Raw genomic sequence first — 12,613 nt, forward strand, 5'->3', positions numbered from 1 at the left:
CTTCTCCTCCTCCTCTTCTTCTTCATCTCTTTCTCCCCTTCCTCTTCTTCTTCTTCTTCATCTCCTCCTCCTCCTCTTCTTCTTTGTCTCCTCCTCCTCTTCTTCATCTCCTCCTTCTCCCCCTCCTCCCCCTCGTCTTCTTCTCCTCCTCTTCTTATTCATCTCCTCCTTCTCCTCCTCCTCCTCCTCCACTTCTTCATCTCCTCCGTCTCCTCCTCTTCTTCTTCATCTCCTTCTCCTCCTCCTCCTCCTCTTCTTCTCCTCCCCATCCTCCTCCTCCTCCTCCTCCTCATTATTCTTGTTGTTGCTGTTAATTATTACGCCTCCTTTCCATAATGTACAATTTGGCAGATAAAGGAGCTGTCCAAATCTCCCTTGGCACATTTGAATATATTTTTAATTTTTTTAAAAAAATTATATGGCACTTTCCAGAAAGGTTAATTCAAAGCCAGACCAGTCAAGCTCAGTCAACAATAAAAGGAACACAAAACCCCCTTTCCAGTTGTTTATTAATGACTCAGATGAGGGTTTAGAAAACAGCCCCAAAAATTGGATATGCAAATTTCACAATTGCCGGGGAGATAGCCAACACTTCAGAGGATAGCACCAGGAGGATTTGGGCAAGCTGGAAAAAAAAAATGTGCAGCGATCATTAAAATCAATTTCAAATTGAGACGGATGCCAAGTTTATATGAATATAGGATGAAGGGGAGTAGGTTGGGCAGGGCATCGCATGAAAAGAGATTGGGGTGTCTTGGTAGATCAAAGACTGAAGGAACGCCAACAGTGTGATGCAGCAGCAAACACAGCAAATCTAATCCTTGGCTGCCCTCAACAGAATATCAGGTTCAAGGGACAAATTCAAGAGATTTGTCGATCCGATCGCGTCTAGAATATGAATCCCGTTCTGGGCACTGCGTGATTGCTGTTGTTAGTTTTTAAGAAGAGGTTGTTGTTATTAGTTGCGAAGTCGTGTCCGACCCATCGCGACCCCATGGACAACGTTCCTCCAGGCCTTCCTGTCCTCTACCATCCTCCGGAGTCCATTTAAGCTCACGCCGACTGCTTCGGTGACTCCATCCAGCCACCTCCTTCTCTGCCGTCCCCTTCTTCTTTTGCCCTCCATCGTTCTCAGCATTAGGCTCTTCTCCAGGGAGTCCTTCCTTCTCATCAGGTGGCCAAAGGATTTGAGTTTCCTCTTCAGGATCTGGCCTTCTAAAGAGCCGTCAGGGTTGATCTCCTCTAGGACTGACCGGTTGGATCGCCTTGCAGTCCAAGGGGCTCGCAGGAGTCTTCTCCAGCACTACGTGATAGGAAGGACATTGACAGATATGGAGAATGTTCCTAGGAGAACAACTAATAATAAGGTTATTCCTGCAAGCAAGAAAAATCAAGGAGCAGTTGGAGTTGTGGGGTATGGTCAGCCTGGAGATGGGAATTATGTCCAGTTCTCGGCATCACAGTTCAAAAAAAGATGCAGTTTCAGAGAAGGTTTACCAAGATGGTGAGGATCTCTAGAACAGAATAGAGTAGAGTAGAATAGTATAGAGAATAGAATAGAATAGAATAGAATAGAATAGAATAGAATAGAATAGAATAGAATAGAATAGAACAGAACAGAACAGAACAGAACAGAACAGAACAGAACAGAACAGAACAGAACAGAACAGAACAGAACAGAATAGGGAATGGAATAGGAAATAGAGTAGAGTAGAGTAGAATAGTATAGAGAATAGAATAGAATAGAGTAGAATAGGATAGAATAGAATAAGAAGAATAGGGAACAGAATAGAATAAGAGTAGAGTAGAGTAGAGTAGAGTAGAGTAGAGTAGAGTAGAGTAGAATAGAATAGGGAATGGAATAGGAAATAGAGTAGAGTAGAGTAGTATAGAGAATAGAATAGAATAGAATAGAATAGAATAGAATAGAATAGAATAGAATAGAATAGAATAGAATAGGGAATGGAATAGGAAATAGAGTAGAGTAGAGTAGTATAGAGAATAGAATAGAATAGAACAGAATAGAATAGAATAGAATAGAATAGAATAGAATAGGGAATGGAATAGGAAATAGAGTAGAGTAGAGTAGTATAGAGAATAGAATAGAATAGAATAGAATAGAATAGAATAGAATAGAATAGGGAATGGAATAGGAAATAGAGTAGAGTAGAGTAGAATAGTATAGAGAATAGAATAGAATAGAGTAGAATAGGATAGAATAGAATAAGAAGAATAGGGAACAGAATAGAATAAGAGTAGAGTAGAGTAGAATAGAATAGAATAAAATAGCATAGGGAACAGAACAGAATAGAATAAGAGTAGAGTAGAGTAGAGTAGAGTAGAATAGAATAGAATAGAATAGAATAGAATAGAATAGAATAGAATAGAATAGAATAGAATAGAATAGAATAGGCCAAGTGTGATTGGACACACAAAGAATTTGTCTTGGTGCATACACTCTCAGTGTACATAAAACAAACCTCATCAACTACCAAGAACGCACTTGCCTTCATTAACAGGGCAACCCACTTGTATATAAACAGATAGGGAAATCCCTTCTAGCACTGATGATGTTACCTAGTTGGGTCATGAAACGTCTGTGAGAAAGCAACCAACTTCAGAGAGCACCAAGGTCTCCACAGCTCAACTCTGAGCTACAGATATGGTCTTCTGTTGCCAGGAGGAACAGTTAAAGGTCCTGGGCATGTTTAGCCTTTAGAAGAGATGGCCTAAAAGTAGGTAGAAGAGCTCTCCTTCACATACCTGAAGAAGAAAAGATCCTTGGTTATTTAAACAGAGGCATAGAATCAAAATCACGTGAAGTATTAGACTGCAAGGCCATCCAACCGGTCAGTCCTGGAGGAGATCAACCTTGACTGCTCTTTAGAAGGCCAGATCCTGAAGAGGAAACTCAAATCCTTTGGCCACCGAATGAGAAGGAAGGACTCCCTGGAGAAGAGCCGAATGCTGGGAACGATGGAGGGCAAAAGAAGAAGGGGACGGCAGAGAACGAGGAGGCTGGATGGAGTCACCAAAGCAGTTGGCGTGAGCTTAAATGGACTCCAGAGGATGGTAGAGGACAGGAAGGCCTGGAGGAACGTGGTCCATGGAATCGCGATGGGATGACTTCGCAACTAACAACAACAAATCAGTGCCGCCTTATAAATCCTTAGTAAGGCCACATCTGGAATACTGCATCGAGCTTTGGTCACCACATAACAAAAAAGATGTTGAGACTCTGGAAAGAGTGCAGAGAACAGAACTAAAATGATTAAGAAAGTCCAGTTGCCTCTTGAAAAAGCATCTTTGGGACATCCATGACCTGGATGACTGAGAATATCCATAGATAAAATGATGAAAGTCTGGAGTCTCGAGGCTAAAACAGACGATGAACGGTTGCAAGAACTGGGCATGGCTGGTCTAGTGAAGAGAAGGACCAGGGGAGACAGGAGAGCAGTCTTCCAATACTTGAGGGGCTGCCACAGAGAGGAGGAAGGGGGTCAAGCTGTTTTCCATGAAGGCCGGACAAGGAACAATGGATGGAAACTGAACAAGGAGAGATTCAATATGGAAATAAGGAGGAACTTTCTGACACTGAGAGCAATCAACCCATGGAACAGAAGTTGCCTTCAGAAGTTGTGGGAGCTTCATCACTGGAGGCTTTCAAGAAGAGACTGCATCTGTCAGAAATGGTGTAGGGTCTCCTGCTTGGATGGGGTGGGGGGTTGGACTAGATGACCTACAAGGTCCCTTCCAACTCTGTTAATCTTTATCTGTATCTGTCTTCAAAGAACAACCAGAAGTTCAGTTGCCTCTTTCAAAAAGCACCTTACTAAATTTGCTTACAAATAGAAACTGGGTTTGTTGCGTTTGAGGGTCCACATTTGGGAAGATCTGAGGGAGGGTCTTTCGCAGCCAAACCCCTCCTTTGTCATCCGAGCACAGATCTATCCCTGCCAGATTCAAGGCTGGTGTTTCCATTTTATCTCCTGCGGGGGGAACATGGCCCAGGCAAAGGATGATGGGACCTGTAGTCGAAGACCTCTGGCTGGTACACAGGTTCCAACCTCGACTACCTCTCTCTAATTTTTTTGGTTTTTTGATTTTTTTTTAGCTATCCCCATTCTGCAGATGGAAAGACTGAGGGCAGGCAGGATTATTATTATTATTTCTCTCTCTCTCCACGTCTGAATGAGGTAGTTAGACCCGTGCTGTGTTTTTGGGACCCACGCCGGCTTCATCTGGAGAAGGACCAAGAGGGGTTTCAGAAGTGGAATTCTGCAATTCTTGATTTCTCGCTGCCTGGGTGGGAAAAAAATCGGATGATAATCAGGATAACAGCAGCAGCAATGAGGATGAAAATAATAATGAGGATGAGGATAGCGATCCTTGTTAAGGACATGCCTTCTTTCCGGTGGGTCAGCTGAAGAAGGGTTAAGCATCTCGTGTTTGTGTGTGTGTGTGAGAGAGAGAGAGCATAAGAGGGGAACTGTGCTCTCCCAGCCTCCCTCCCTCCCTCTCTCTCTCTCTTTCTCCCTCTTTCTGCAATAAATCCAGCTTAAAGGACGACAGCAGAAGAGCCTCAGAAGGATTAAAGAAAGTCTGTATAATACAGACGCCGGCACCAAAGCGCAGAAGAGGGAGGAAGGAAAGGGAGAAGGAGGGTGGGGGGGAGAGAAGAGAATAAAATAAAATAAAATAGACAGGCGACCGAGTGGGGAGGAGAAGGAGGAGGAGGAGAAGTTGAAGGTTTGCATCCCAAACTCCAATCTGACTCTTCCATTCGGGCGAGAACCACAAAATCAGCCTCATCCGTCCATCCGCTGGGTACCACTTGGCAGCATCTTCCTTCTCCAGCTTCTCTCTCTCTCCCTCTGTGGTCCTCTTCAGGTTTTTTGTTTTTGTTTTTTTTTCCTCCCTCTGGTCCGCCGGGCACCCAGCGATGGATGCCACCCGCCCCAGACGCTTCCGTGCCCCTTTTCTGCCTCTGCTCCCCTCCGGAGCCTCCTCGCCGAATGGGAGGCTGGCGTCTTTTTGAACCAGATGGCGTTCAGATTCAGAGGGGAAAGGGAAACACAATGTGCTGCCTGCTGTTGTCGCTTTGCTTTCTATTCAGCAAACTCCTCGATTATGCTGCTTTGGGTAAGTGGGGAGATCTTGCTGGGGGGTGGGAGGAAAGAGGGGAAATCAAAGGGGGGGGCTGCTTCTCCCACCCATCCTTACCTTCTCCCCACTACCTCCCTCCCCACCCCGGGAAGGAGATCGACCAAAATATCCGGGCTCCATGGTGCATGGAATATTTGGCAGAGCTCGCCAGAGGATGGAAGAACCCGGGGGGAGAAATTTTCTGAACTCGTGCCAACTTTGAATCCCCCATTTATGCAGGGAGGGGGGGATTCGAGGGTGCCAAACCTGTCCTTCCTTCCCAAGCCTTCCCCCCCTCCCTCTTCTGGGCTACAAACTGGAGTCAATTGTTTGCCAAAGGAGTCAGGGAAGAAGAGAGGGGTGCGTGTTTTGTGTGTGGTGGTGGTGGTGGTGGGGTACTCTCATCCCCGCCATCCTTCGCCTTCCTTCTGTGCCAAGATCGTCTCTCTTTCCTTATAAGCTTCGATTCTTCGAAGGTAGGAAGAATCGTCATAAATTACGGGCAATCCGTGGAGGTGGCGGTGCGGGGGGGGGGAGGGAGGCACTTTTCCTTTGAACTCGACACTCGTCTCAATCAACCCTCATTGTGGATCTGCTTTGAGCGGGCTGGAGACGGGGGTGGGGGTGGGGGGGGTGGCTAGAGAGTCTCTGGGTTGCCAGCTTGGCTTTAGGCTCCCCCCAAAATGCCATTTGAGTTGGTGCAAGCAGAAGGGGTCAGGAGGAGTGAATGCAGGGCGTAAATGCCACCCTGGCACTTATGGCGGGGGGGTGGGGGGGGCAGGCGTCCGATTGTTTGTGGGTTGATGTGAACCCGTGTGCAATGGGGGGGGGTTATGCTCACAGCAGGAATAACTAGCTAGTTGACTAATCCCTCCTAGCATTGGGGGTGGGGGAGAATACCCCCCCTCTCCAAACCTTCCCGTTCTCAGCTGCTTAGCTATGCCCCCTGTCCTTCCCCAGTCGCTCCCTGGAGGGCATCAGACTGGACAACGTCTTATTAATTGGTCCTTCCTTCCTACCTCCCTGCCTAACCTGCCATCATTTCCCCCCCCCACACCCCACCCATCCGTGCTGTGGGTGTGCGCTTTGGCTTATCCCAGTTGAGACTCAATGGACCCCAGCCGATTTTCCTTCATTACACTGGTATCCCAGAGGTTATACCAGGTCACGGGGTTAATCCTTGGGCTTGGCAGATGTCAGCGGCGTGGAGAAAGTTTTGCCAGTTTTTATTTCCGACAAACAAATGAAACCCACCATTTTGGGGGCAAGGTGCAAAGTGAGTTAATACAGCCAAGATAAGTGATATCTCGGGGTGTTTTAGCCTTCCCTTCCCATTGCTGTGTTTCTTGCGGGTACAACCTAGTTACAAATCAGATCAGAACGGTGATTCAATCAATGTTTGAATCACGGTTCTTGCTTTTCCAGTTGTTCATTTTTATTTTTATTTTTTGGGGGGTTCTTGGCTTGGAAGCGCTTGTTATCCCAAAACATTTCTCTCTCTCTCTCTCTCTCTCTCTCTCTCTCTCTCTCTCTCTCTCTCTCTCTCTCTCTCTCTCTCTCTCTCCCTCCCTCCCTCCCTCCCTCCCTCCCTCCCTCTCTCTCTCTCTCTCTCTCTCTTTAAAGAAATGCTCATTTTTCCAGGTGAGTTGTCAAAAAAGGTGGCTTTAGAAATTCACTTCTGTAATTTGCAAAAGACAAGCAAGGTGAGGCTTGGTGGCAAAAGTTTTTTTTTTTTCCCTGCATTTTGTAGGGAGGTGTGAGCTGTGGGAGTTCCTGTTGGAGAGTTTCCAGCACAAACAATTTGGGAATGATTTTTTTTTTATTATTATGGATAGTCCGAAATTGCAAGGTTTTCTTTTTCAAACTGAGCTCGGTCGAGGGGAGAGCTGAAATTTTGGGTGAGAAACCTTTGACCCGAGTTGCGTGAAGGGATTTTTCCCAACGTGGGTTACGAAGTTTCTTTAAGGGCAGAACAAGAGAAGATCCTTATTTATGGCTTGCGATAAAAATAATAATAATAATGACCCAGTTGTTTTATTTGATGTTATTTACAGAGGCGGGGAAAAAAAACGACAAGTCCAATAAAGAAACTACTTGAGTATGCAGCTTGGCTCATTGGCTTGAGTTACCTAGACATATTAACAGAAGTTAACAGTTAACAGATTAACAGAGTTGGAAGGGATCCTACAGGTCATCTAGTCCAACCCCCTGCCCAAGCAGGAGAGGAGACCCTACAATGAACTAAATCAAGATTTTTTATTTATTTATTTATTTTGCTGGGCTAGTCCATACTGATTCTTTAAACGTGGAGGGGCAGTTAGCAGCTAGGTTAAGTTCTCTCCCCCGCAACTCGTCAGCGTTTGAAGTTAGATGCACTTGGTTTGCAAAACCTTTTTGCCCTCCTTGAGCATTTGTTTATTTTTTTAAAAAAAGTTTTTCATTTTTATTTTTCATAAACACATTTACATGTACGGTCATTGAATGAAAAATGATGGCTTGAGCATTTGTTTAAAGGACAATTTTCCAAAGTTCGCTAAACAGAGGACAGGCAGCAGGGCAGATCGGATGGGACGTTTAACTCTCCTGTGCTTCAAGATGATTTTAACAGAACCTGAAGGATGGGGATGGTCGTTTTTTGATATATATATATATATATATATATATATATATATTGAATTGGTGGAGATTCCTTCTTTGGCCAGCAGAGGGTGCTGCTGGGTGCATTTCCCCAGCCAACCCTGGTCTTGTCTATTAGCAGACTCTGGTTAAGCCACGAAGTCGCAGTTCAGACAGGAAAACTGCCCCCATCGGGTGCAGAATATACAAACCTTCCTCCCTTCCTCATCTTCCTCGTCTCCCTGGGCCGTGCATTGTTCCCTGCAAGAGAGAGAAGCCCGTGGGGAGAAAAGCTTTGAATAATGGAAGCATCATCACCAAAGGTGGGCAGCCTTTTGAAGTGGCCGGCAGGTAATAAAAATTTAATGGGCTGGAAACTCTCTTCCTTCGTGCTCGGCTGCCCGTGGCCGTGGTCTGTCTCGTGTCAGTATGCGAAGGGTCGAACAACCGTCTGTAAATCTCCAGCGAATGTGACACCCAGCCGTGGGCTGAGAATCTGGGAATCTGAAGCTTTGCCTTTTTTGCCTACCTGGGAATATCTTGGCAATACTGGATTCTCTTTGTTTGGGACCCATTGGATTTACCCCTCTGGGAAGGCTTCTCCTGCATGCTTACTCCAGAGTAGAACTTCATCTTGTTGAGCTTTGGCTCTCTGGGAAGGACTGGACCAGATGACGGCCTTAAACAGGACACCTCCTTAACTCCTTCTCGGAATTTGTACACGACTCAGAAATGTTAAATGAAACTTTTGTGGAGGGGGTAACATGCCCTACTGTGGCCAGGAGTGGTGGCTGGATTTTTTTTTCTTTGCTGACCGAAAATCACATCCTTCATGTCTTCTATCAGAATTTGGAAAAAGTGATGTCCGAAGCTCTCGAGAACTGCGTACAAGTTAATATCAAGTCACTTCTTGGATCAAGATACTATTTTTTAAAAAAAGACGTTATAGTTTGAAGGAATGGCACCGAATTTTCAGCGAAACGGAGAAGAAGCGAAGGAAAGGTGGATGTGAAAATTAATTGGATTCAACTAGGGGCTGCAGATAAGAGGAAAAAATTGCAGAAAATCCCCCCAAATTTCTCATTGGGAGAGTCAACCAGGCAGTGGTTGGAGATGCTGCCAGTAGTGTCTTGCTATCTTTCCTTCCTTCCTTCCTTCCTTCCTTCCTTCCTTCCTTCCTTCCTTCCTTCCTTCCTTCCTTCCTTCCATCCATCCATCCATCCATCCATCCATCCATCCATCCATCCATCACATCTTCCTTCCTTCTATCCATCCATCTATCCATCCATCCATCATATCTTTCTTTCTTCCTTCCTTTCTTCCTTCCTTCCATCCATCCATCACATCTTTCTTCCTTCCTTCCTTCAGTCCATCCTTCCTTCCATCCATCCATCCATCCATCCATCCATCACATCTTCCTTCCTTCCTTCCTCCTTCCTTCTATCCATCTATCACATCTTTCTTCCTTCCTTCCTTCCTTCAGTCCATCCTTCCATCCTTCCTTCCTTCCATCCATCCATCCACCACATCTTCCTTCCTTCCTTCCTTCCTTTCTTTTTTCTTTCTTTCTTCCTTCCATCCATCCATCACCCCTTCCTTCCATCCATCCATCCTTCCTTCCTTCCTTTCCTTCCTTTCTTTCTTCCTTCCTTCCATCCATCCATCCATCCATCTATCACATCTTCCTTTCTTTCTTCCTTCCTTCCTTCCATCCATCCATCACATCTTTCTTCCTTCCTTCCTTCAGTCCGTCCTTCCTTCCTTCCTTCCTTCCTTCCTTCAGTCCATCCTTCCTTCCTTCCATCCATCCATCCACCACATCTTCCTTCCTTCCTTCCTCCCTTTCCTTCCTTCCTTTCTTTTTTTCTTTCTTCCTTCCTTCCATCCATCCATCACCCCTTCCTTCCTTCCTTCCATCCTTCCATCCATCCATCCATCCATGGAGAACATCACCGGAACTGTGCACCACATAGACATCTTGTCTTGCCATCTATATCTTCTCCTCTTGGAAAGTAAAATTCCTTCAGATTATCTCTTCTCCTACAAACTTCCTCACCCTTGTTGTGGTTTCGCTGATGGGCCTTCTGGTGATTTGCTTTTTGCTTTGTGGTTAAATTTTGCTGCCTCCAGAAATCCATGTTCTTCAGATGTTTGAAAGCTGATCTGCGATATCTGGGCGGGAGAGAAAAAGCTGGCTATGTTTGAAGCTCATGTTGACTGCTTTTTCCACTGTCTCATGGTTTTAGTGACTCTGGACCAGTGGTGAAATCCAATTTTTTTTACTACCGGTTTTGTGGGCGTGGCTTGGTGGGCATGGTGTGGCTTGGTGGGCGTGGCAGGGGAAGGATACTGCAAAATTCCCCATTTCCATCCCGCTCCAGGGGAAGGATACTGCAAAATCCCCATTCCCTCCCCACTCCAGGGGAAAGATACTGCAAAATCTCCATTCCCTCCCCATTCCTGGGGGAAGGATACTGCAAAATCCCCATTCCCTCCTCACTCTAGGGGAAGGATACTGCAAAATTCCCCATTCCCATCCCGCTCCAGGGGAAGGATACTGCAAAATCCCCATTCCCTCCCCACTCCAGGGGAAAGATACTGCAAAATCTCCATTCCCTCCCCATTCCTGGGGGAAGGATACTGCAAAATCCCCATTCCCTCCTCACTCTAGGGGAAGGATACTGCAAAATTCCCCATTCCCATCCCGCTCCAGGGGAAGGATACTGCAAAATCCCCATTCCCTCCTCACTCCTGGGGCCAGCCAGAGGTGGCATTTGCCGGTTCTCCGAACTGCTCAAAATTTCTGCTACCGGTTCTCCAGAACCTGTCAGAACCTGCTGGATTTCACTGGTGAGCATGGGTGATATATAGTCATAATAACATTCCATACCATAATATTGCAAACTCTACCTGTTCAATGGAAAACCCAGCCTATTTCTTTGGGGAAGGCTGGAGAGGGACAGGAAGATAAAGCCCAGCAGATAGTACCATCTCTGGGTGGGTTTTTTTCTGGGGGGGAAAAAAAGGAACCAAAAGTCCATCTCGTACACAAGCACATCTTCAATCAGAATAGAGTTGGAAGGGACCTCGGAGGTCATCTAGTCCAACCCCCTGCTCAAGCAGGAGACCCTATAGCATTCCAGACAAGTGACTGTCCAGTTTCTTCTTAAAAACCTCCAGTGTTGAAGCACCCACAACGTCTGAAGGCAACTTCTGTTCCACCGGTTAATTGTTCCCACTGTTAGGAAGTTTCTCCTTAATCCCAGGTTGCTTCTCTCCTTGATTCGTTTCCATCCGTTGTTCCTTGTCCTGCCTTCTGGTGCTTTGGAAAAATAAATTGACCCTCTCCTTTTTGTGGCAGCCTCTCAAATACTGGAATACTGCTCTATTGTCCCTCACCCCCCAATCCTTCTTTTCTCTAGAGCAGGGGTCAGCAACCTGCGGCTCTGGAGCCGCATGTGGCTCTTTCACCCTCTCTGCTGTGGCTCCCTGTCACTCAAAATATGAGTCACAACCACCAATGAGCGACACCTGCCGGCATGTGATTTATTGAGCTTTTCAACCCCCGGTAGGTCAGCCATGGATAAATCCAAGAAAAGAAAAGTTTCAGAAGAAAACAGAACATTTAATTTCAACTACATATGCTAGTTTTGTGGCCGCTCACGAAATAGTCAGGCACAAGAAGGGTTTTGTGGCTCCCGGTGTTTTCTTTTCTGTGGGAAACAAGTCCAAATAGCTCTTTGAATGTTTAAGGTTGCAGACCCCTGATCTAGACTGAAGAAAGGGAAAGCTTAGCTTTGGCCACCTGAAAGAAAAAAAAAAGGATTGAGAAGCAGCTTACATGCAATCTTGCCACACGAAATGACTGATGAGACCCCAAAGGAGTGGGAAAAACAGAAAGAGAAAGAAAGAAAGAAAGAAAGAAAGAAAGAAAGAAAGAAAGAAAGAAAGAAAGAAAGAAAGAAAGAAAGAAAGAAAGAAAGAAAACTAGTTTGACCCTATTGGCTTCCTTCTCTGCCAACTAGGATCAACATCTGGTCATTTGGGGGGGGGGACTTTTTAAAAGACTGGAATATGTGGTACTTTGCTCAGTAGCAGTAACTGTGAGAGGGATCTTGGAGTCCTAGTGGACAACCATTTAGATATGAGCCAGCCGTGTGCAGCAGCTGCAAAAAATGCCAACACAATTCTAGGCTGCATAAACAGAGGGATAGAATCAAGATCACCTGAAGTGTTAATTCCACTTTATAAGGCCTTGGTAAGACCACACTTGGAATCCTGCATCCAGTTTTGGTCGCCACGATGTAAAAAAGATGTGGAGATTCTAGAAAAAGTGCAGAGAAGAGCAATAAGGATGATTAGAGGACTGAAGGCTAAAACATACGAAGAACGGTTGCAGGAACTGGGTATGTCTAGTTTAATGAAAAGAAGGCCTAGGGGAGACAGGATAGCAGTGTCCCGATATCTCAGGGGCTGCCCCAAAGAAGAGGGAGTCAAGCTATTCTTCAAAGCACCCAAAGGCAGGATAAGAAGCAACAAATAGAAACTGATCAAGGAGAGAAGCAATTTAGAGGAGAAATTTCCTGATCGTTAAAACAAATAATCAGTGGAACAACTTTCCTGCAGAAACTGTGAATGCTCCAACACTGGAAGCTTTTAAGAAGAGGTTGGATAACCATTTGTCTGAAGTGGTGTAGGGTTTCCTGCCTGGGCAGGGGGTTGGACTAGAAGACCTCCAAGGTCCCTTCCAACTCTGTTATTCTATTCTAAATATCACCCAGCAAACTTTGTAGAGGATTAAATGGAAGTTTCACCTCACGGTGGCATCTAATAGAAGGCAGGGGCTCTTCAA

General features: G+C 45.6%; 1 protein-coding gene across 3 annotated transcripts in view; it reads left to right on the forward strand.

Annotated features, from left to right (window-relative positions):
• Positions 1 to 12,613, forward strand: part of IGSF21 (immunoglobin superfamily member 21) — a 255,051-nt gene that overhangs the window by 64,818 nt on the left and 177,620 nt on the right. The window contains exon 1 of one of the 3 annotated variants that reach the window (XM_087879093.1): positions 4,517 to 5,142. The exons of 1 other annotated variant lie outside the window; for it this stretch is intronic. In XM_087879093.1, the coding sequence (XP_087735219.1) occupies positions 4,947 to 5,142 (196 nt within the window). In that variant the 5' untranslated portion in view covers positions 4,517 to 4,946. Of the gene's footprint in view, positions 1 to 4,516; positions 5,143 to 5,405; positions 5,622 to 12,613 lie in introns of those variants that run through there. One more of the 3 variants, XM_087879095.1, reaches the window with a different exon arrangement.

Source organism: Pantherophis guttatus, chromosome 15 (assembly GCF_059756535.1).
Source record: "Pantherophis guttatus breed Tessera chromosome 15, ASM5975653v1, whole genome shotgun sequence".
Classification (NCBI taxonomy): Eukaryota; Metazoa; Chordata; class Lepidosauria; order Squamata; family Colubridae; genus Pantherophis; species Pantherophis guttatus.